The 26,444-nt window shown below is 39.1% G+C and overlaps 1 protein-coding gene and 1 long non-coding RNA gene across 2 annotated transcripts; both read left to right on the forward strand.

The window, feature by feature from the left end:
- Window positions 1–547: 547 nt before the first annotated feature.
- On the forward strand, window positions 548–13,243 carry LOC307004544 (adhesion G protein-coupled receptor E3-like; the record flags this gene model as incomplete). The annotated part of the gene is made up of 7 exons (XM_079623862.1): window positions 548–582; window positions 5,148–5,232; window positions 5,898–6,030; window positions 12,321–12,437; window positions 12,511–12,698; window positions 12,808–12,969; window positions 13,124–13,243. 7 exons carry the CDS (start codon window positions 548–550, stop codon window positions 13,241–13,243), a joined length of 840 nt encoding a protein of 279 aa, XP_079479988.1.
- Window positions 13,244–13,249: 6 nt separating this feature from the next.
- Window positions 13,250–21,793, forward strand: LOC307004378. Its single transcript, XR_013799020.1, has 2 exons — window positions 13,250–13,306; window positions 21,199–21,793. It is a non-coding gene; the product is annotated as an uncharacterized lncRNA (long non-coding RNA).
- Window positions 21,794–26,444: the final 4,651 nt, after the last annotated feature.

Genomic DNA, 26,444 nt, shown 5'->3' on the forward strand with positions numbered 1-26,444 from the left:
ACATATAAACACAGTCGTCTGTTAGCTTTTTACTGTGGTCCCCGACCACACGAACTCTTTTGTTAGGAGTTAAGCCATCCCACTCAGCGACGTATAACGGATCATCACCACAGTCGTTCAAATCTCAAAAAACAGAAACCAGTCTTTGTCTTGAAAAATCAGACATGGAGTATCCCATGTAAATTCGTCTCCAACATCTGCAGTGTAGAGTTTCACAATACGCTCCACTTTGTCAAACGCATATCTCAGAACGCGTTTACCAGACATTGGGAAATCACATTTCACATTAGCTATGTCTTCATGAAGAAACTTTGTCTAGCTAACATTTAGTTTTTTCCTTGGTGCATAAGATAGTTCCTCTCTCATTTCAACCGGTCCTCTTGTTGGCGAAATACACATGACCTTTCTAGGGGTTTTAGAAGTTCCCGGAGCAGCCATTGTAACAGGAGAAAGATGCAGAATGTCTTCTGTGTCTAACACTACATCCGCTAACCTTATTTAAATCCACAATGTAGGTAGTGACTTAGGTATGAAAAGGCTGACCAGGATGGACCATGACATAAAAAACTCCATCGTCATATGGTGAGGTGCGAGTATGCTAAAACGTTTGTAATACAAATTAGAGTTACCGTATGTCCAGACACCTTTCTTTAAAAGTCCCCGGACATCACCACCGGACGACGTCACACGGCGCCAAACTTACTAGACACGTAGATGCCAGCCCACTACCCATCATAAATCAGAAAACCCGAATTCTGGAGACATGGATTCCCTGTCAATCATTTCTGACAGGGTCATAAATCAATGGTATATGTTAATACTACTCACACTGATGACATATAAAACAGTACTCCCATAAGTGCATATTCATGTGTTTGCAGTAGAGGTGTGCGATATATCGTTTAGACGATAATATCCAAATTGTTGTCTGGACGATATGCAAAATTGGGATATCGAATATTTCATAATTTGTACAATCCGACCACCCAAACATGAAAAGAGCTGAAGGAAGTTAAAGAGAAAACAAATAACACACACTATAACCTTATAAACTATGATATGTAGCGATTTTAATACTGTATGGGGTTTGTTTGACTGTATTTTATGTTTTTTTTTGTACAAAATCACGATCGTTCCTCAATTGTACGAGAGTAATTGCTGCTACTAATTTGCAATACAACTACGGAGTTCTTACCTGTGTGTTATGACGTTTCTTAGGTTGAAGCAACAATCCAAAAACGTTAAGAGTGAGGCCGATGAACGATTAATGTAATAGCTGATAGAAAAGGCAACATATGTGTTGTTTGCGGAAAACTGAAATCTGAAGTTGAAAAGTTTTTCTTAAATGTCTGTGGCGTCCTCAAGTGGCGAGTTTCGTGATTGCATCATTCGAAAATTGCGTTGCATAATGATGAGTCCAAAAGATGGAATACATTTTCCCAAGAGATCCACCGTAATAGCCTCCGAACGGGGCTTCTTTTCACTTCTAGTAAATGGGTAGTCACATTGTTGTTAGTCTACTAATAGAAGTACTGTTTGCAAATAGGGGTGTACACGTATTCGTATTGAACCGTTCGGTACGAGGCTTTCGGTTCGGTACGCATACAAACTGAACGATTCGTTGGACCATTTTTTCCAGCCAACCAAAATCCGCGCTGGCGCAAACCTCTGGGCAAACGTAATAAAAGCGGAACGACACTGCGCTATTATTTTGTGCTTCACGGACACTTTATCAGTTCGGACCATCAATGTCAGTGCAGCACGAGCCGAATCGTGATGAAGCGACACTGTTATTGTAACGGTCACCAGCTGGAGTGCCCTTGAGAGCCACCTGAGGGCACTCCACATCAAGACTATTATAATTCACACAGACTACATCTCCCATCATTCTCTGCACTCAAAAAATAAACTTTGGCATGTGTTGGATTAGCAAACTACTAGTTTGCTTATATTACATGACTTAATGGTGTTTATCTTCATTAAATGATTCATTCTTGTCTGTAAAACGTGATTAAAAGAATATTCAGATGAATTATAAACATTCACATCAATCAAATGAGAAGTAAATTAATCAAATCAACGAACTCGTGGACTATCAGCTATTGCGCATGCTCAACACCCTTGACAAGCAGCTGATTGGACGAATGCATCACGTGGGGCTGGCTTCTCCCGAATTTCAAAACCGACCATAATGGCGGCTCGTTCGTAATACGATCTCGTATTTTACGAAAATAGTCCACCGAAACTTGTTTCTGAAAACATTTTAAGCGAGATATAGGCCGTACAGTTGCTGAATCTGTCTTCTTTTCAGATCGACAAAGTTCAATTTAAAAGATTAGAGGCGGCGGCGAGCCGAGCGAACCGCTCCTCATTTGCATTAGGTAGGCTGGATTCAACCGATTCAACTCGACGCCCCGCTTCTCCAAAGTCCCCGCGAGCCGCGACGCTACCAGAATGCATTGCACGGCTGCTATGACGCGGGAATAACGGACTCTTCCGACGAACACATGCTGCTGGTGCATCGTGTCATCCTTCATCTACATGTAAGTATAACATATTTTTAAACATACATTTATGTAATTTAAATAGTTTTCTCTAGGCCTAACATTACAGTACTCGTTTCTCAGTTAGCTAATGTTAGTTGCTGTTAGCTTAACTGCGTATTGGTAGGTTTCAATAATTTAGCTAATTGCTTTCTTGCTGCTTGAATGGCGATATAAAAAAAATACACAAGCAAGTTAGTCAGTTAGTTGTCAATTAAGTTAACTGTTAGACACGGTGTGATGTGCGGGAGGGGAAGAGTGGAGTGCCAGTAGTCGTAAATTAGCTCTCCTGGCTGGTCTCCCAGCTTGCACTGTCAAACCTCTGCAACTGATCCAGAATGCTGCAGCTAGAGTGGTCTTCAACGAGCCGAAGAGAGCACACGTCACTCCTCTCCTCACGAAATTGCACTGGTTGCCGGTTGCCGCTCGCATCAAATTCAAGTCACTGACGTTTGCCTACAGAACAACCACTGGCACTGCTCCCCTGTACCTGAACTCATTAATTCAGACTTATGTGCCGTCCAGAAACTTACGCTCTGCAAGTGAGCGGCGTCTGGTGGTGCCATCTCAAAGAGGCACGAAATCTCTCTCTCGGACCTTCATCATGACTGTTCCCTGCTGGTGGAATGATCTGCCTAACTCAGCCAGAGCTGCTGAGTCTGTAGCCATCTTTAAGAAACTGCTGAAGACGTATCTTTTTCGGCAGCACTTGAGCACTTGATCCAGTACTACTAACACTAACACTTTCTTTTCTATTCAAAAAAAAAAAAAAAAAAAAAAAAAAAAAAAAAAAAAAAAAAACTTTTGATTTGTACTGTGAAGGGTTATAGCACTTACATACTGTTGTCCTACTGCTAGTTTAATTGCTTCTATTGTTTCTCATTTGTAAGTCGCTTTGGATAAAAGCGTCTGCTAAATGAATAAATGTAAATGTATATTGAAATGTATTTTGAACATGGTTTTGAGTGGTTAACGTTAAGTTTAGGCTTGTGCACACTAACGTTACACGACTTTCAGCGTCGGCCCATGGCTTTGCTGTTTAAATTAACGTTACACAACTTGCTGTCTTGTGAGGGAGTGTCTTGAAGTTGTTGTGGCTTTCACACTAACGTGACTGATCGATAACTACAAGGTTTTACTAACGTAACCTCGGTTCCCTGAGTAGGGAACGAGTATTGCGTAGTTATACGCAGTGGGGAAATGTACTAATTTTTATATGGAAATTTACTGACTCGATTTACTGAAGCCTAAAATGTTAAACGCAGTTTGCTTTGCAGCTGCACAGCTAGCAAAGTGAGTGTCTGGCTCACTCATTGGCTGTGCTGCGGCAACTGCACTGCACATCCAATGGCGCGGGCGCCTCTGACGTGTGCGCCAATGAGCTAGCATCACGTCAGAGCCTGCCAAGAGGGCGGGGTCACACACTAACGTTACAGGAGCTAACATAAAATATGATCATTTGATATGAGATCATTTGGCCATTATAAAAACTATTGATTTCTTTATATCTATTTGTGTTAATATAATGCTCCTGCATTAAACCGAGTAACATCTGTAATGTGTAACTAGATACTAAAATACTTATTTGCGATATTTTAACATTTTGAAAGTTTATCATAAATGTATTTATAAAAAAAAATATCACCTTTTATTTCTACAGGAAAGCCATTTCTGTTCCCGTGCTCTGAGACGTGTGCCTCATGCAATACATGGTAAGATTAATATTTTTTTGGTGCCACACATCAACAATTGAGAATTAGGGATTTAGCTGAAATGCAGTGTTAAATAATTTTGCAAACTGAAATTACTCTCATTCCATATAATGTTGAGTCCTTTTAAATATATTTGATAATGCATATATATATATATATATATATATAGCCACCTTGTTTCCTCTATTCAACCTCTATTCAACAGCATCCAAAAGGAGAATCCACTGAAAATCTGGAAATGGAAGGAGTCGCACTGTTTGAGCATATTGTGAAGTTGAAAATAGAGAATACTTTCTCATACAGGAGGCAAGAAATCCTTAAAGGAGAGCCTTTGATTGGTGACGGCAAAAGCAGACGGCCAGCTCTGTTCACTGCGATAGAGGTGACTGTTTTTTTTTTTATTATAATTTTTTTTTTTATCTCTTCACTGATAGTAAATAAACTACTAATAATTCATTCTTCCTTGTTGTTGTTGTTGTTTTGGTGTACTGACGGGGTTAGTAACATGTGCATTAATGATTTACAGATCGATAGGGAGTTCCATCGCATAACAGTTTTATCTCTACTTTCTACATTCTGTGCTGCTCTCGACCAGTACACTCCACGCCTGATGGGGAGATTTCGATGCAAAGGTGGAGCAGCTGGAAGAAAAATAAAAAATGTCATGGTGGAGATTTCCAAGGTTTGAATTAAAATGTTGATTTATGCTTATATCATGTTTTTATATAGTATAATGTTCTTTAAAAGTGGCAGGCAAAATAACAGTGAGAAGAGTACTAAAATATATATGGTATACCTTTTGGTAGGAATCAACAAGCACCATGTGTTGCCTTTTAAATCTGCTCTCAAAAATAAAGAATATTGTCTAAATGACTTTCCTTTTTTCCCTCAGGACAATTAATACGAGACGTGCATGTGTCCTCAAGTCCTTGTGCATCTACTTGAACGAAGACAAGAAACTTGTGAAGGATTATATGGTGAGTTACGTTTGGCAAAGAATCTGTAAACCAGTTGAAAAGAGCATATATTTACTTGCTTGTGGGGATCAAACGATGCATTGTGAATCTGTTAAAAATCTATTTAAATGTGTTAAGATTACTACTGGTTGAGATAAATAATAAATAAATCTCTATGCGATAGCCTAGTGCTTGCCTCTAATGTTAGTTAACATACAGTAACCTTAGCTGGCTTAACGCTGTTAAATGCTGACAACTAAATTGTCTATCATGTGGCTGCATTTCACTGGAAAGAATTCCAGCACCAGGATGAACCAACAGTCTGCATCTAAAGAGACAGGATTTATTTTTATCTAATGTAAAATACTGTTTCAGTTGCATTTTTGATAAGAGTACACATCTCTTGTTTTGCACAATTTATATAAATATTTAAGTCTTTTTCTTTCTTTTTTTTGTTAAAGAAAATTGTGAGAAAATCATATTGTGAACTTTAAATCGTGAGTTGAGTGTATTGTTACATCCCTACTTGGTATGATAAATTCAGAGAAGGTGCAGTGTGGAAAATAAATTGGTATAAAATAACTATAAGTGTTTTAATTAACGTATGTATGTACATGAAATAAAATGAATATAAATTAATTCATATTCAAGCACTCATAAAACATTTAACCTAAAACATCCCACAGGACACAGACCTCGAGGCCAGCGCTTCCATGGAGCAAACTGTGATAGGAGTGTATGTCATTGAAAACGAGGGCTCGTGTGCTGGAGATGACCCAGAGGACATCGGTGTCCTGGTCGAGGGTATGGAGGTCCTCGGCAAGTTACAAAACTTTGGGGATGCCTGTGCTTTGTTATTTGGACTAATGCACTATCTGAACCTGAGCTACCCACCAGACCTCAAAGTTTGCCTCCTAGTTTTCACAAGGACTTTAAGTTTGCTCATTGGACACAGACTGTAAAAAGGTGAACTTGTTTTTTTTAAAAACTACTTTAAAGTAGATTTTCTTTCTTTGCTGAATTACATGGTATTGGATCTTTGCATAATTGCTGGTAAATTGTTTCCACCTAGTCAGTAGCCAATTGCTACAATTCAGGTATATGTAATGCAGGAAAAATTTTGCATAAATAAAAATGTAAAATGGATTTGCATGTTGTCTTTTTGTATGCATGTTGTGTCATACATTTGAAGTTTGTTCAACTGAAGTGTTTGACCAATGTAGAATACACTCAAAATAATCTCATTAAATTAACTAAGAATGAACATGTAACTCAAAAAAGATGCAAATGAGTTTAATGGAAATGTTAATATCATGTTTAACCAACACATCTATTTTGTGTTCAAATAACATGATAAAAGTTAGTTGACTTAACTTGGTTTGTTTAGATGGAATATAGGTGGCATGATTAAATCATGTTCGTCCAATGAATTATTTTTTTGAGTGTGCCTGGACTCATCAGCACTCATTATCACATTCACCTGTATCTCATCTTCTTGTTTAGTTCACCCCATATAAGCCTGGTTCACCCCATCACTCACTGCGAAGTTTTGTATGTTGTTACACTGCACTCCTGAGCATTTCTTTGGTTCCCAGTATTTCGGTTTCTTGGACTCTCTGCCTGCCTCTGGATTACCCGTTTGCCTTGTCCCCAGCCTTGTGTGTTTGTTTGTTTGTTTGGACTGTTTACCTGTGTTTTGACCATCGCCTGTTTCTTGGATTACGTGTCTGGATTAACCCTAATAAAGTTGCAATTGGATCTCAACATCTTGTCTTTTGCAGTTGCGTAACAGTTATACACAGCGCTAAGAGATCCAGAGAAAACATTTTAATTCACCACTGAAGTAATAACATCACTGCGAGATCTAGTGAGAAGCATTCACATTTCTCTGTTATTAACAGATCAAACGTTGAAACCAGGAGAAACATTTTGCCATGAATGAACTAGTTATAGGCTTTAAGTTCACAGATCAGCAACATTCACCATGGATTTAATATAGTAACACTAACTGTAACCATGGAAGTTTGGCAGAAATGGTAAAATGCCTTCAGGTAGGCCTACATCACACATCTTTTTCCAGCACTTCAAAACTCAAATATTATCATATTTAAATGTTATTTTTAATGTGATGATGACCAAAACATTATTTTAATAAATAGGAAATTTATCTGGCATTTCTTTCTTTTTGCTGTATCGAAAACGTACATCACTGTATCGTATCGAAACAAACCGTGAATTTTGTGAACCGCCTATTTGCAAAGCACAAAGTTAATTTATTACGTACATATATTGTACTGAAAAAGCACTGTTCTTGTATTACAATAAATATTTAGTATAGTAAATGGGTTCATGTTTAAATCAATAATGTCTCATATCTTTATGTACTAGTAATTCTATACAATGATATGTCAAATTTAGCAAGTCAAAAGACCAACTGGACCTTCTTTGCCTGTTTGCACACATTTCTTTGAAGGATTGCAAAAATATCGTCTGAATATCGATATCGAGATATTGGAAAAAAATATTGAGATATTAATTTTTGTCAATATCTCCCACCCCTAGTGGTACTTAAAGGTAGGGTAGGTCAGAATTGTCTAAAAAAAACTTTTATTCAAATTTGTTTAAACTGTCTTTATATACCAATGCATAATTCAAATGTAAGTACTCTGATAAAAAGAGTATAAAAATCGAGTGACTCTAGACCGTTTAATCTTCATTAAACACAGCTCATTAATTCCATTCACTCCCACCTAAAAACGGGTGCGCGACTGCGCGCACGTGGGCAGAGCCAGTAATAATGGCGGTAGTCATGGCGACGGAGAGTGACAGTCGCGCAAGCCAATCCTGTGATTCGTCCCGAATGGAAATAATGAGCTGTGTTTAATGAAGATTAAACGGTCTAGAGTCACTCGATTTTTATACTCTTTTTATCAGAGTACTTACATTTTAATTATGCATTGATATATATATAGAAAGTTTAATCAAATTTGGTAAAAAGTTTTTATATAAATCCTACCTACCCTACCTTTAAGTGTTTCTTTACATTTTAAACTCTTTCCACACTGATCACATGTGATTGGCTTCTCTCCATTGTGGACTCTCATGTGAGCCTTAAGATTTCCTTTTAATGTGAAACTCTTCCCACACAGTTTGCAGGTGTAAGGACTCTCTCCAGTATGAAGACTCATGTGGGAATTAATGTTTCCTCTAAATCTGAAACTCTTTCCACACTGAACACATGTGAACGGCTTCTCTCCAGTGTGACTGTTCATGCGAGTCTTCATATTTCCTTTTTGTGAGAAGCTCTTCCCACACAGTTTGCAGGTGTTAGGGCTCTCTCCAATGTGATTTTTTTTTATTTAAAAAAAAAAACTTCCTTTGTGTACTGTGCAAATATGGACAGATTTGACACACATGTACTCTGACATGTTATCTCAGAGCAACTCACTGCTGGAACTGTTGAATTTAGTGTGTGTACCCGTGGGGCCAGTGTTCTTTAGTTTAGGCTTCCTGGTGTTGTGTGCCATGATATCGGGCCTTCTCCACTTTCTCTTTCTCTACGGCTTTGTGTGGATGTTCATTGAAGCTGTGTTGTTATTCATCTGCGGTTGCTCTGGTTGTGTTGGGTGTGTCTGTCAGGCTGGTTCCTGACTGCTATGGCTGTGAACAATGAGTTGTTGTTGTTGTTTTTAAATTAATTTGATTAGAAGGAAATGATCTTTGTGGCATTTCTGCTATGAGATAAAAATACAGTTTCGACACAAGCTGTTCAGAGTCACGCATATCTGTAATATTTCAACACCTGCATTTTGGAAATGTTCATTCAGTTTTTATATTGTGTTTTGCTCTAAACAGTCACTGGATTAAAGTGGATAATGGTTTTATCTGTAGTTGTCTGGGATCTGTTTGTGTTATACTAGCAGTAAGTTCTAGTTATAAACGTTCTTCACATTGGGCTGTTGATGTCAAGAAAACCATGTCTTCATTCCTCAATAATGAGGTCATGCCTTTTTTCCATGCTAGTTGTCTCCAGAGACAGTATAAGAAAGAAAACCAACAGTAGCCTATTTACTTCCGAAAACTCTAGTCTCTTAAAACACCTTTTTTTATCATCTGTTTATTACAAACAAATGCCATTGTGGTTCACGAGTTTCAGAGGTTAAATTGATGTCATGAAGTCACTCAACTCTTCTCATCTAGTTCTTGTCCATGTCAGGCAGCTGTACAGAAAGTGCTTCAGATGTCTTTACTGTGGACTCAAACAACACTGAGGACTACAGCATCAGTGAAAAATGGGTGAAGTGTCATGATTATACAGTAAAAAAGAGGGAAAAAACTACAGCACAATAAATGATTTTAGCAATCTCTGAGGATTTATAAGCCTCAGGGAATGGGATTCAGTTACCGTAATTGGCGTTTTGTTTTCGACACGCGCATTATATGGTAGTACAATCACAACAAACTGGGCCATCTGACCAATCAGAGCACAGTAGGCTAACGGAAATGAGGGGTTTAGCGAGACTGAATCTTCAAACTGCTTTGAATGAATCATTTGAGGATCTTTGAGAAATTACGTGATATTAAATGCATATTATGAGAAAATGAAAGTGTTTTTGAACTTGGATGCATGTTAACCTGTTGTGGGAGACTTTTAAAAAAGCAAAATTGGGGCACTGTAAGTTCCTTTGACATAATAATAGCACATGTTGGTATTTTAAAGAAAGTTATTTCTATTTGTGTTACATACAACATATAGAATGAGCAAGCAAGAAGAAACTGGTCTCAGTACTACAAATGAATATGGTTTTTGCTCACTGAGTGAGACAACACACATTATGGTCATTATGTAACAGCCCACAGGCACAAGCACAACTCTTCTGAAACAAAACTCAAAAACATAATTAACTAACTGATTAACACCCACTTCCACAACATTTGTATCCACTTCCGCCCTCACCCACAAACTTACGTGCGCACACACAACATATCATATATTGTAGTATATAGTGTACATATTGTGTTGCTAACTTGATATTTCAACCATTCATCATCAAACGAAAATGCAGTCAACCTTACACTGCTCAATTTAAATGTTCCGCTGTACAATCAGCCCAGCGCCCAACCCAGCACATTTTTGTGCGTGTGAAGGATGCTGTTTTGCATAGATATTGGAACATGAGAGAAATACAAAGCCTTGTTTACATAATAACGTGGCAAATATGGAAACAAATGTCTGTGAAGCAACAAAGGCTAAATCATTTGTTACAGTTTTTTTCGTGATTTGTATGGATGACACACAGCAACATACACAGTATTATCAGCTGTATGATGTGTTTTAACCCTGAAATGTTTAACTCTTCGAGAGAGACCCGGCGCGCGCAGTGCAGGGAGACTAAATCAACTAAAATAAAAGAGATCCAGCACGAGAGAGAAGCAAAGAAAAACGCATGATCTTAATTTATGTTGCTTTGAACTATTTTCGTTTTGTAGGCTACTGTTTGAATTGTTTAATTTAGCTGCAATATCTTTGGCAATGCAAATTTAAAATGTCGCAAGAATAAGATTCTGTGTTTCTTACTTAGAAAATAAACTCTAATTCGATGCAACCCTGTTTTAAAAAAATAAACTGCCCCGACACTTTATTGAAACCTTAAAATGTGCAATTTCACACATGTGCAAACAGCAATATATGCACTTTATAAGACATGACCAAATGTGCAATTTCACACTCTTTTACATTTTCATATTGAAAGCAATACTGTTTAGTTAGTCTATTATTTTGTGTAGCCAAGTCAACAAAATCAGACTTTGTCTGATTTGTTCAATCAATGCATGGATCTGTTTTTAAAAATGTCTTCCTTTGCTATGGCGGGTATCAATGTCAGTCATCTCAATTTTGTGAATGATTCACAAAACAATAATTTAGCAGATTAAAGACTAGCTTCATCATTTTCATTTTCTGACGCGATCGGCTGACAATCTTCCTTCATCAGTTTTCTCGTCTGTGCAGCGGCTCTACTGGAATGTAGCAAATTTATGTTGTAATGTGCCATTGATAATTAAACAAAACGCTTGACTTTAATAAACAGTTACAAGAACGGTAAAACATGAACACTATCGGCCAACAGCATGTAGGCTACAATGAGACTCGATCTTGGATCGCTTGAAGCTCTGTGAAGCTCATGCTGTTGCGTTGACCACTGCGCTATCGTCGGACCGCTGTTAAGATTACGTCTTATGCTCTTGGAAAGCCTCATTAAATGTAGCCTAATATTTTTCTATTGCAATGTTTTATGTTGAAATGTTTTCATTATTTATTACATTTAATTTCAGTAATGTGATTACTCGTTTAACTACAATGTTTCACTTGAATTGATCTGCTACCACATTTCAAACACTCTCAATGAGCCGCGGTGCGGCGGCAGATTACGCAATAGAGAGAATAAACTGCCACCTTTTAAAGTCTGTGATTGTAGCGCCTCTTAGCGGTCAAAGGCAGCAATGCACCCCCGCAATTTTACCGCCACGGGAACAGCGGCGGTAAAAGTATTATTCTGGTTGAGTACCAACTGTAATGTCATACAATAAATCTCCTCACTTCTAACTATACCAACCCTCGGACAGGACGCCAAATACACATTACCTTTTTTAACTATTACTTTTTTTAGTAACTATATTACATAGAGCAGAAAACACTGCCTGTATCTTTTGTTGCTGATGTCAGAGATTAATTTTGGTGCAAATTCATCCGTTTTTTGGTAGAAATGTCTTGGGGGGGAAAAAAGAAAAGAAAACAATAAACACAGGTTCACTTACAGTGAAGTTCATGGTCTGTGATGACCAAAATGTGTTTTGTGAATATATTGCCTAAAAGCAATCAACATTGACAAGACATTTATCCAACAATAAAACAGAAAGTCTGTGCAGCTTATAGTATTAATTGGATTTTAAGGACATTTTTAGCTTAAACAATCACAGATGAATACCCAACAATAGTAAATAGTCATTAAATTTGTTTGTGATTGTCTGTAAATTGGACTTTAATAAAAAAATACAAATATTGCAAATAAATTAGTATAGCCTATAACTGCCGGTTTGTTTATAATCAGAGGGACAAGTCTTCATGGTTGGACCACATGTAACCTTAGATAAAATCCCTCGACTTGACACAACAAGTTCTTCTGTGGACATCGATCTTATTGGGATTGCCAAGAACAACAGTGAAGGTATGTGATATAAAAATTGTAGAAAGGGATGTCATGACAGTATTAAATGCATGCTTCTGTTTCTATCACACAGGATCAGCTGCTGTGGCTTTCATGAGTTATAACACAATGGAGAATCTACTTAAGCCCGACTTCTTCAACACACCAAATGACACGGTTAAAACCATGATGTCCACTGTGATCTCAGCTACTCTTCCCAAAACCACCACTAAAAACACTAAACTCACCAAACCAGTCAACTTTACCCTCAAACACATCAGAGTGAGAGACTGAAATGTGTTTTTGTCCATTCTGAAATCTGATCAACATCTGAAGACATCTAATATACAGTGTTATAATATTTTCTGCATGTTCTTTCTTCTTTTTGCAGGAGTTTGACCCCAGCGGCTCTTTGTCCTGTGTGTACTGGAATATCAGCGAGTGGATTGTAGATGGTTGTTCTGTTTTAAAGACTAACAGCAGCTACACTGTGTGTTCCTGTGTTCATCTGTCAACATTCACTCTCATGCAAACCAGCAGCCGCCCATCAGAGGTACGAAAGACAAGAAGTTTAACCTCCTCAAAAGATTGAATCATTGAACGCAATAGCAGAATTCATGTGATTTACAGTGGATGGTCAACATTTATAGTGACCATTCAAGAACAACGTAGATTTGGCACTCATGCACTCTGACATGTTTTCCCAGAGCAATCCACCGCTGGACCTGTTGACTTTGGTGTGTGTGATCCAGGGGTTGGTGTTCCTCAGTTCGGCCCTGTTGACCTTTGCCCTTTGTCGGTGGACTCGTATGTGTGATAGTGTGTGATGTAGTGATAGTTGGTCACTCTGGTTGTGTCAGGCTGGTTCCTGGAGGCTATGTCAGGGAGCTGTGAGTTTTTTAATTTTTTTATTATTTGTTTAGAAGGAGATAAAACAGCTCAGGCTTTTGTAACAATTCTGCTATCTGATTAAAATACTTTGTCATGCTCAAGATTAAAAAGGTCAAACAGTCAACACCTGAAACACTATTTCAACACGGGGTCGGTTTGTGGTTCTTGGTTGCTCCTGGATTCTGAGTTTCTTCACTAATGGCAGTTAGACCTGGAGTTATTCTTCAGTCACATACACACTGTAAAGTTTCAGGAGTGACAACCGCATTTAAATGCGTCCTGTTAATTATCATTCAATGTGTGTACGGAACACATGACTCACTCTCTAAACTGTGATGATTGACACTGTGGTAACCCTAGCAAAGTTCTCGCGTCTTCGTGTGTTTAGTATCCACTATTCAGAACAAAGTAATATTACAGTGACAAAAGACTTTGTTCAGTCATTTTAACTGAAGCACAGTCGACGGAGGCGTCGTTTATGTTTAAGGCTGCTTCACAGAGCGCACTCTTGCAGTCTTGCCATGTCCACTTAACAGAAGTGTTTTTTGGCTTGCAGTGGCGCCACCAGGGGGTGGCCAGGGGTGGCCGTGGCCACCCTTGGCCGACTCCTGGCCACCCCACTGGCCAGTATATATTTTAGTAGCATCAGTTATGCATTTCATCCCTAATGCACAGCCAGGCAGGCAAGCCGCTATAGACTTTCGATCGCACACAGTAGCCCGCCCCGCCCCCGCCCCTCCGTACATGCCGCTGTTGCGCGCTCAGACAGCAACAGCTCAGCGCGTGCCCGTCGGTCAACAATTTTAAAAGAAGTTAAGAAAGAAGACGAAGACTACCGGTAAGTAAATAAGTACAAAATATTCTTTAGTAAAAGAAGACGGGGAATTATGTGTCGTGACTTGCTTTTTAAGTGCCAAATGGTTACAGTATACTGTTACAACAGCTTTTTGATGCGTCTTTGACACATTTTGATAAGAGTTACATAGCTAACGTCGTTAGCTGGTGCATGTATATGTGTAACGGAGTTTAAATAATGCTGTTAAATTCATGCATTAATTGGGAAAACTCGACATTGGCTGTTGCATCACTCGCATTTGTGTGCGTGATATTGCGGGCGGAGCTACGTCACCACCAGCAGAGTCTCACATCTCTCGCTGCATCAATAACAGCTGCGTCATAAAAACAGAGTTTAGATTGTTTTCAAGTGCAAGGTTGGACTTTATAAACTACACACAAGTTTACTTCATGTGTCTGTTAGTTCCTAGTTCTGTCAGTCGAGTCATATGTGTTATTTGCAATGATGAAATGGAGTGTGTGTATGTATTAACCTGCTTGTGAACTCTGTTTATTTCATTTAAGAAATTCATGCAACGTGATGCACTGTCCGTTAAATATAACACAATAAACCAAAGTATATCAGTAGGAGTTTGCTTAAGTCTTTCTGATAGTTTTCTTCAGGCCGGTTTACTACAACAGTAGAATAAAATTCTGAAATTATGGTTTATGGTTTTGGTGTGCCACCCCAATATTTTAAGTGGCCCCATCTGGCCACCCCTATGAAAAATTTCTGGAGGCGCCACTGTTGGCTTGTTGTTTAAGCTCAAATGTTGCTCACTGCAGAGTCAAATGACATCCAGCTCCACCTCTCTGGTCTATTGGGGTGGAGGGATAGAGTTGAGGGTGTGGTTGTATATTCTAGCTCCACCCATTAGGCCCAAATTACATTCGCTCCTCCTCTCTGGACATCTAGCAAGGGTAGTTAGATGTAATCTCAACCCATTTACTCTGCAGAGAGCAGCAGCCTCTCTTTAAGCTTGGCTCATACAGCGATTGAGCTTATGGAGTTATTAAAGTGAGGAAATGTGGGTCGCAATATTTCTGTATTTTTTAGCATAAAACAAAGCATATGTGGCGAAAGTGGTACAGGGAATTTCATCCAGGGAAATATGAATGACACCTAAAATATTGTTATTAGGTCACCCAGGTTCGACTCTCTTAAAAATGTAGGCAGAAACGTGGGTATCAAAAATAAAAATAAATTATTAATACAACATTTAATTTAAGGCAAGAAGACAATTCACATTAAAATGCATCCCTTGTACAAAGGCAGTGTCTAAAGGCTCGTTAGAGGTGTATGGCTGACAAAGTTTCAAATAAACAAAAATAACAAACAACACTCACGCAACCCTTTACTTGACTAATACTTGGAAAGCTTACAAAGACACAAAAACTACACAGACTTACAGGGCTGAGGTACACCACAGGAGGAGTGATCACTAAGCTAATTAGCTGAAAGCACGCTCACACACACACACCACCGTGCACTCAATCACAACACCAAAACACTGCAAAAGTGTACACGGAAAATGTTTGTAGGAGCACCACCACCACCACAAGAGATCCTTCACCCGTGGGACCCCAGCACCTGAAAGGAAAAATTATAATAATTACAAACTTCTAAAGTTAATTACAATCAACCACAGTTCGATGGTATCACAGTATAGTCATGAGCAGATAATAATAATATATAAAATAACAATAATAATTCATTACATTTATATATTGCTTTTCTCGACACTCAAAGCGCTTTACATAGAAGGGGGAATCTCCTCAACCACCACCAATGTGCAGCATCCAACTGGATGATGCGACGGCAGCCATATTGCACCAGAATGCCCACCACACACCAGCTTATTGGTGGAGAGGAGACAGTGATGAAGCCAATCAGTGGGGAAGATTAGGAGCCCATGATGGACAGAGGCCACTGGGTAAATTTGGCCAGGAAATACAGGTTTAAATTGACAGGTTACACCCCTACTCTTTCGAAAGACATCCTAGGATCTTTTGTGACCACAGAGTCAGGACCTTGGTTTAACGTCTCATCCGAAGGATGAATATAACAACAACAATGAATAAGCAATCACACATAATATACAAAGATTTAAACAAAAGAAAATATAAATGTTACAAAGCAGATGTTTTTCCCCACAGTTAACCAAACGTTCACATAAGACATAACAGAATGTTTGCGTGAATACTCACCAAGACAGGTATTTTGAAATACAGTGATTCTGTGTATATCGGGATTCCGCTCGGTCTGAGGCGTCGCTTCAGATCTGTGTCAGCGCGAGTAAGATTGTTTTGTTTACATCAGCATGAGTTTAAAAATTACATTTCATTGGTTCAGACTCATACCATTGAGAATTCGCTATGAATATTCAAAAAGTTGGAATGTTGTTGTCACAGGTCGGGGCGGGCCAAGCCAGACTGCACCCACCCCTGACAACCGGGAACCACCTCGAGGAACGTGTCAAGGACCAGACAGACAAGGGAATAAAAATAATGGCAGTACTTTATTATGTTAAAATTGGTCAATTGGATAATCCTAATTAAAAAAGCTTCTTCTTGCCGCCAGGGCCGTTCGAGCGTCTCTGGACCTCCTGAGACGGGAGGGGAGGAACGATCGTAGTGGGCCGGGGGCTCGTTGAATGGGGATCAGGGGAAATCCTCACGCCGTCCAGGTACGTCACCAGGTAAGTATACAAGTGTGGGGGCGAGCGAGTCACTGGAACGATAAGGCAAGGTTTAACCGTTCGTCAGTATATGAACACTCAGCTGAGGTACCTTCCTTTCTTCCGTTTCGGGCAGATGCTTCCAATGGATGACGTGTGGGGACCACCAGACGGGGAGGACACTTGAAGTGAAACGCTCCACTTCGTTGAGTACTGGAACAATACAGCAAGGTCTTAACGGTTCCAACAGTACATGAAACTTTAACTGATATACCTCTCTCTTCGTCTGAACAGGGCGAAGGCTTTAGCACGGTTTTAACAGTCCAGCGATATATAAAACACTCAGCTTAGGTATCTTCCTTTTGAGACAGCGGGTGGAAGACTGTATGGGAAGAGTGCACGGCAGACTTCTAATATTTCTCCACACAACAATTTCACTTCACAGCACAAACCGGGTGAATCGTCACTTCAGGCACTGTAATTCCACTCACACACCGTGCATTAGGGCCAGCACTCACCCACCGGTCTTTCTCCCACCAGATCGAATCTAGTCTTTGGCCAGGGCTCGACTTCGCTCCAGGAAAAGCAGAAGCATGTTGCAGCTGTCGTTACATTCGGCAAAGAGAGGACTGAAGTTGGAGACAGATCAACAATTCACTCGGTGTAATAATTCACTCGTGCCACACACACTTCCAAACGTTCAACACCACTTCAGTGTTAGTGCATATAAACAACGGATCCAATACTTGCGTCTTTCCCACTGCTGACGATATTCCTTAGGTTTTCGCTGACAAATACTTCACTCCTTCCTTTCTCTTCCTTAGCTTCGATCTTCACCACTCCACAGCCCAGCCTCCATAAAAAGAACGACCCGCTGACAAACACAGTACCACACGGGAGGAGAACCACCCCACAGTCTGTTTTCTCTCTGTTTTTAAAGCCCCATCTGAACATGTGTCCCTCTCACAGCGTTCCCTGTAATTGCCCCACACCTGCTGTCACTCAGGCAATTGGCCTCGCTGCCATGGCAACAAATTCGCAGTGCATTCACCAGGATCTTGGTCTTGTTCAGGTTTTTGTCACCCCGTGACATTGTACTTTAAAACGATACCAAACTTATGCTGAGGGGAAGCACCAGTCGTCGAGAAGCACGGGTCACATACATATATTAACATGTATCAGAGATGTATCTCTCGTCTGTAATTGCTCATATCTCTGGCCGTACATCAACAACTAGTTGTTCAGTTCGGTTCAGTACACACTGCGTAGAATTTTTGTAAAGGTGTACGCCATTACCTGTATTTTTCGTTAATTTGGTTGTGGAATGCGGTTGTCACTCCTGTAAATGACTGAACTGTGTGTGTACAGAACAGGATTAAGCACTAAAAGGTGAATTGACAACCAAATTTAGCTGCAGTGTGTACATGGCCTTCCTGATCTTGAACTGCCAGCAGGGAACCTTCATCTTCCTTATCAACTATATTCTCAATAATGAGGTAAGACCACTGATCTGTATAATGACTGGATTGTGCATTGCGTTCTTAAGTGCCATCAGGCGGTGAAGACACCAGAAGTGTTTGAGTGGCCATATTACTATTCTCTTCCAACAAAGGGCATCATTTAATAACAGCCAAAACACTAACCTAAAATCACCCGATTTGCAGCGTATCAGTCGGATAAGAATTTATTGAGAAGAGTAGTATAGCACAGTTCTTCAACAGCAATATATGCACTTTATAAGACATGACCAGAATGAACCATCAATCATTCAATTTTAACCCTTCTATTGTTTCTTAATTTTTATATCAATGCACCAGTTCAGCTAGAATCTGGAGGCGTTACTTGATTTTGTTATTTGTCTTTAATGGGGATTCCCTTCTATAGTCCTTTGCTGAAAGGGATTTCCCAGGTTCGCTGGAGGTCTCATCGTGTCTGGAGTGATGTCTTGGGAAGCCAATCACGTTCTGGTGTGTTGGTGGGAGAATGGAAACGCAGGAAGCATCCCAATTAGTGTCCTAAATAGTATTCGAAAATAGAATTAATACGTCCCAAATCGTAGTATGTTGAAATGAGTGCTCCTAAGATACCCGGAAGGTCTACTATTTCAGGTAGATTTCCGTGACATGATTCACGCGACAGATCTGACCGTTAAAGATGAGGAAGTAGTATGTCCCAAAGCTTGCCTACTCTTTTGGTACACACTCAAAAGTATGTACTTTTTCTTCCCAAAGAGTACATACTCTTAGGGCGTAGTATAAGTAGGCGAATTGGGACGCAGCCAGAGACTCTCCTGGTTGAAGTTCAAAGTTTAAGGCGGGCTTTACAGCAAAACTTAACTTAGAGTAGTTAGAATAGCTAAAATAAAACTGCTCAGTCTTAACTTATTTTCATCTCTCTTTATCTGATCATGTCCTGAGTTTTAACCTGAGGCTTTTGCCCAACCTCTTTGGGGAGTTCTGAACTATTAGGTATCGTCTTTGGTTCAGAGGTGATTGTTTCTCCTCCCCTCACATAAATTACATGTTATCGTATGGTCCCTTAACTTTCTCTTATTTCTCTTAACACGCTCTTATTGTCACATGCCTGTCCTGTCTTGTGCTGCAGTCCTCGCACCTTTTTGCATTGCACCAGTCGTGACATAACGTACCGACCACATGAGGACTCAGCGGAGAGGAGGTGCGCAACCAGTCTCCTGTTCGCAATGGGAGCGGATGCTCCAATTTAAGGAGCTAGTCTCCCTCCGTCAGCAGGGGATGGAGGTGAGAGAGTTCAGCCGGAGATTCAGTAGCGCAGTTGAGGGGCTGAACCTTGACGAGGAGGCTTGTAAGGATTTATTTAATCATGCGCTTGACGAGCCAATGGACTGGCTGATTCGAAGAGCATTTGATTGGGTTAATTTTGAGGCGATGGTGGAGGGTCTCATTCGCCATTGGGAGAGAATTGCCAGACAGGTGGTTCCGAGTCCGGTGGTTCTGAGTCTGGTGGTCCCAGTGCCGGTGGTCCCGAGTCCGGTGGTCCCAGTGCCGGTGGTCCCGAGACCAGTGGTCCCAGTGCCGGTGGTCCCGAGACCAGTGGTCCCAGTGCCGGTGGTCCCGAGTCTGGTGGTCTCGAGGCGGGTAGTCCGGAGACGGAGGAGGAAAAGAAAGGCCTTCTCAACGATTTGATAGTGTCTCGTTAGGCAATGTTTTCGAAGTAAAATCGTATAATTTCCTGTTAATTCAATAGAACACGTGAGCATACTAGGGAATACCAATGTTAAGACACGGTGGCTTCACTTTTTATGATTTCATGAGCAATCCAGTTCACTGTCTAGATCAGTGGTTCAGACATCACTCTTTTCACCACCATATTCTGGATATGGAAGATTACCTTTTTTTTTTTTTTTAACAGAGGTCCTATTCTTATTTACATTTTTAATCAGTTCTTATTAATCGGTGTCTTTTAGAGAGAAATATCAGAGGCAGTTGTTTAATCTGTTACTACTCTTCCATTTCTTTCCTATGACAGAATGTTCTAGCCTGGGAAAACCCAGACCACTTCCTGCAAATTTAGATTTGCTCTGCAAGTGGGTCTGGCAAAGAGCCCATTGAAACCCATTTCCAGTCCGTCGAAATCGCGGCACCAATCAGAAACGTTGGGGCGGGCTTTACACGATGACGACAGAGCAGAGACGGTGACGCAGATTTTGTACATTACAAAGATGGATGCCGCCGTGGAACATCACAACATCACTCGTTCGAATCAGCTATCGCGTCTGTTTCAAGCGATTTAAAATTGTCATTTTCGTTAACACAAACAGAGAATTGCTGAGAGTCTCGAGATGTTTCTCCGTCGCTCTGCATACGTCATGTCATTCATCGCTCTGATTGGTTTTAGATCTTTCCGACGTCCGTTGGTGACGCCCCTGTGGAAATGAATTGTCTATGGAGCTTTGCCAGACCCTTACTCAGTTACAACTGAGAGTGGTCTGGGTTTTCCCAGGCTAAGAATGTTCAAAAGAGCCAAAACTATTCAAACACCATCTGTAAAAAATTCAAACAGACACAGAATGTTTTTGATCTTCTGTAAAACAGTAGTCATTTTCAACTCTAAGCTTTTAAAACTACTTAAAACTTTTAGGCCCGGCTTTAAATCAGTTTAAAATCTTTTTTCTATTTTGTCCTCATTAATGATTTTATAATCCTGATCCATAGGAAAACCATTTCACTGTCTCCAGAGACAGTATATGGAAGAAGAAAAATATCAGTATTTACTTATGAAAATGAAAAACACTTTTCTTATCTGTTTATTATGAACAAATTCCATTGTGGTTCATGAGTTTCAGAGGTTAAATTGATGTCATGAAGTCACTCAACTCCTCTCGTGTCATTCTTTTCCAGGTCAGGCAGCAGTACAGGAAGTGCTTCAGATGTCTTTTCTGTGGACTCAAACCCAACTACATCAAAAGTGTCCCAAGAAAAACACAGCAACATCACGTTAACCCTAGAACGCGTAAACCAAAATATCTACATGAATGCTTAGAGGGTCAAAAAGGTTTTTCCCCAAAAAAAAGTCCTATTAATGATAAATAAATAATGCGTTTAGTATGAATGCAATCTGAATGTTCTACATCTGCCACCATTTTAGCATTATAATGTGAGCTATAGAGCGTGTTGTGGGGTTAAAATTCACAAATCTTTTCCCATATGGATAGTAAAATGTCTTGGATGTGATCTTCAAAAATCTTGGTTGAAGCCAGGTACTTTTGTTATTTGTCTAATGTTATATGAATACTGTGAATTCAGACATATTACTAATTTCACATACTTATTTTCACCTACTATATAGTTGGGTTGGTGTCTGAGGCTAATTTCTTATTATTATTGACAAAAATGTATGAGTCAAAATTCCATAGGAAATGAATATGGGTAAATTTGACCCCCTTAATGCATTCTTGGGTTGTGATACAACAAAATGATCAGAAATGTTTTTTTTTTTAAATGCATTAATATATACTGTTTACATTGATATAATATATTTAGAAATCACAGCATGCTGGGTCGATTTGACCCCTTTATTACTCATTCTAAGTTTGGGGAAATAAAAAGTACCATTATTATACAGGTCATTTTATATAATAAAAACAATGTTTTTGGATGTTATATTCCAATTCACCCTTCACTGAATAGATGCGACTAATGCGGACAATCAACAGATTACAGTACGTCACTGCTCACGACCCCACATGTTCAATTGGTGACAAGAGCTGACCACTCCCAACACTTATATGACAAAACTCGACAAAATGCCTGTTGTTATCTGTTGGTTCAGTGTGAATTGGCCTACAGTCTCAGCTTGTATAGGTTTCTTTAAATTACAGCTGTTAAATAACTAATTTAAGCACTTAAGATTTTTTTGTGGTGGAGGGCAAAAGTTTCCAGACTAACTAATAGTTTTTGTTTACTTAATATAAAAGCTGAATATGAAATAAATGCTGTCTAAATACAAAAACTAAAAGGGTACTTCATGCCTATTTGGTAAATGGAAATATTGAGTAACTTTACATTGTATAGTATCATAAAAGTAATTTTTTTATATATTTGGCATGTATCAACTAATAATTAATAAAACTTTTAAACTTATATTTAACTGATTAATTTATTTTGTCAAGCTTTTAATGACATTTTCGGACATGCCCATTGACTCCAATGTTAAATGGGTCCATGGCCAATTCTTTTATAGTCAAAAACTCGAGAGAGGAACCATTGTCAAAAAAATGTTGTCCACCACTCTTGTTCATCCAAAACAAACTACAATATAGACTCAAGGTGTTAAATACCAGAATTATCCTTTAATAAACAAACAAAAATACATTTTTTTTGTAAATTTTTGTTTTAAACATGTTTTTTTCAGGCTCTACAAAAGAACAAAGTTCCAGTGACTCTGGTTTGAGAGGAATAACCTAAATTCTAAATCAAGCCATCATCCACAGGATTTCTGTATTTAAAATGCAACATTAATAACTCCTTCTGAAAAATAACTTTTTTGAAAAATAACTTTTCTGTTTTTTTGTTGTTATTTTTTTACAACAGAAGTCAATAATCAAGAGTTTGAAAAAGATTAGAAAAATCCATTTTATTGAGGAAGTTAAGAAGGGAATGTAGGGATTAGTCATGACAGAAAGAACCCTTACAGAAAGCAAATATATTTTATATTTATGATCAATATATTAAATGGTTTAAATATATTGAAAAATGTATTAAATCATATATTGCATTAATATTATATTGAATACATAATGAATTGCTTCTTTTCAAATAATACAATTTTGTGACAACATATTTACTGTTATACACTGTAATATAATTACCGTATTTTCTGGACTATAAGTCGCTCCGTCGCATCAGTCAAAAAATGCGTCATGAAGAGGAAAAAAACGTATACGTCGCACTGGACTATAAATTGCATTTATTTCGAAATTTATTTCACAAAATCCAAGACCAAGAAAAGACATTTCATCTGGAAAGACAAGTTATTCAACTACACAATAGCACACAGAACAACAGGCTGAATAGTGTCCGGCGTGTTAACGTAACTTCAGCTACACAATAGCATAAAGAACATACCTGGGAGACTGAATAGGCTAAACTAATTAACATAAGCCAGCGAGTCCAACAAGTTACCGGTAAGCAAGTTCACCAAGCTCCCGCGACCTCATTCCACATCACTGTACTCCAGTGTTGGGGGTAACGAGTTACAAAATAACTGATTACAGTAACGATATAACTTTTTTGGGTAACGAAGTAAAGTAACGCATTTCCTGTGTTACCCAAGCCGTGTTTGCATGTGTGTAAAGCTCTGATCTGTCTAAGTGGTGCGTGCACGCGTGTGTGTGTGTGCTTGCCTGGGCACCGTTGCCATAGAGATCGATTTGAGTGACGTAGCTGCTGGTGCGAAGGACAGATAGGAATGGAGATGGAGACGGAGACGGGGGTTTCGGCCAGTGGCGATATTCACATTACTTTCAGTTTATTGCTCGAAAGGACAAAAATATTTGCATGAAATTCACTCTATGCCCTGGCAGGCAAGTACTGGCCATCGGGACTACCGGGAGATTCACGGCTTTTTGGGCCGATGCATCTAAAACTTTTTTTGTTTGTCTTAACGGCCCATAAAACTCATTCGTTTTGTTTTGCTTAATTGCCGGCGCTAGGTAAGTGCCGGTGTAATGCATTGGTTAAAAAAAGTCAGCGTTAGTTTTTTTTCTGACAGACCGGCCCATGAAACACGTAGATTGGCCCATTGGTTATTTTCTTGATTGACACTGGACTGGCCCAATCACATCTTTAAACACCTCCCCCTTTGGGCCTTGAGCGAGAGTGCAGTGTCAGTGTGTATCTGTCAAAATACAGATGGAGAAGAAAGTTTCAGTTTTGCAGTTTCCGTCAAAATAAAATATCATGTGCTTATCCCTGTCCAGCCCTGATCATGTGTCTACCACCACAGACATAATCCTGTTGTTTGTAGATTTTACAGTGAGGCATATTTCTTTGTGCAGACAGGGATATTGTTATTTTATATGGTTTTACATGCCATTTTTATAGGCTACATTTATAAACACTATGCGGACATGCAGGCTAAGTAATGATAGGGCTATGATGTTTGTCCATGTATCTACACGGTAAATTAAGAAACGGGAAAGTAAAGTAATAAGTAGTAAAGTAATCTCAATACAATTTACAGAAGTAACTAGTTACTTTTGTTGAGTAACTACCCCAACACTGCTGTACTCTTCATCCTCGGTGTCGCTTCTGAACAGCTCTGCCAAATAGAGCGCCCTCTCGCGGCTGTAGACGGTAATGTTCTCTCTTGGTTCATCTCAGTCAGTATGAATTCATTTTGATGTATAAGTCGCACCTGACTATAAGTCGCAGGACCAGCCAAACTATGAAAAAAAGTGTGACTTATAGTCCGGAAAATACGGTAGTTGAGTTTACTTTGAAATCTTGTGGAAACATTGCCTTAAAGGTGCCATAGAATGGAAAACTGTATTTACCTTGGCATAGTTTAATAATAATGTTCTGTACATGGAACTGATATACTGTGAGCCTCAAACATCATTGTTTCCTCCTCCATATGTAAATCTTTAGTTTGCAAAAGACCACTGAAAAAAGGGCGAATCCCAACATAACACCTACTGTGATGTTACAGTCAGGATCATTAATATTTACGCCCCCCAAAATTGTCATATACCAGCCCATGTTCTAGGCTAGGCAGTATTAACATGGACCTTCACAGCCGAATCATCAGAAGTTCTGCAGGTATTGTGAAGCAAGCAAGCAAGGACAATAGCGATAATGGATATAAATGTTATGTTCCAGGCTGTGCAGAGGATGTGAGCACTTTTCATACCCTTCCCACAGAACAGAACCCAGTAAATGGAAACAGATTCCATTTACACCTGGTCGCATAAATGTGTTTTCGCAAAACAGATATAAATCCGATCTTCAATTCATGTGCTATATGCAGATTTAACGTTCAGAGTTCACGTCACCGGAAGCAATTTTATTGATCATCAGCTAATTGCAAAATCAAAGACCGCAATAGGAGACAGCGGCAACAGCACTGGTAAGATAATTTCGCTTCTTTACTTTTAATGAAGATGATTGAAAGTAAGTCGCAGACGCTTCTGTTAGCGTTCAGCCAGAGCGAGGACGCACTGAAGCGTTTTTTTTTTTTTTATAGTTCAAAGTTACTATCAGATTTAATGTTATTACCTTGACAAACTATACATCATTAAAAAGATATAAGTCTCACGTTTCAGTATTTGACCACTATTGTATTCTGAGAAACTTATAGTGACAGTTATGTCTTAATTTGTGTCAGGATTTATGTAATGAAAAAATTTGTCGATACCTTTAATATGAATTATGAGCGTCAGCCGCGTCCATTCATCAAAAAACTCCCGTGCTGTTGTCATGAGAACGCTTGACAAAACAACGTCCCTCAGGGCTTTTGGCTCAAAAATGTGCAGATTTGGAGAAATATTGATAGATTCTCATAGGTTTACATCAGATTTCTATAGACAGGAATAATATTTATTGAATTTATATCAAAATGCGTCGATGTAAACATAAAGAGCGCTGGATACTCTGATGTACTGTGTTTTCAATCCATACCAGCAGCCGGAGGGCGCTCTATGCACATGTTTTGTCCAAATATGGGCGCACACGAAGAAGAACCAATGATGCACGATTCCAGGACGTCACTCACATAAACAGAGCTAACAGAGATCGCTGTAACATGCAGATAAAGATGTTTTGAAGACAATAAACATGATTGCAATGATATTTGATTTACCTGTGTTCTTCGAGCCATGTCAGGTATTTTTATAATAATAGATTATATTTATAATGTAATGCTAATCGATATAGACTTTATCTTCGTGCAGAATACTAATAAAATAATACATTTTCTGTCTGATTTTTTTATCTGAAGCCAAATAAGCTCGCAGAAGGTTATTTGAAACACTCGACTTGAGCTATAAAGTAAGTTTGGAGCACAAACATGGTTTTAATCTCATAAATGTCGTGTATTGATGGTGTGCTAAGCTAACACGCTAACGTTAGCTAGCTCAGGTGCACCT

Source organism: Phoxinus phoxinus (assembly GCF_949152265.1).
Source record: "Phoxinus phoxinus genome assembly, chromosome: 9".
In the NCBI taxonomy this organism is placed as follows: Eukaryota; Metazoa; Chordata; class Actinopteri; order Cypriniformes; family Leuciscidae; genus Phoxinus; species Phoxinus phoxinus.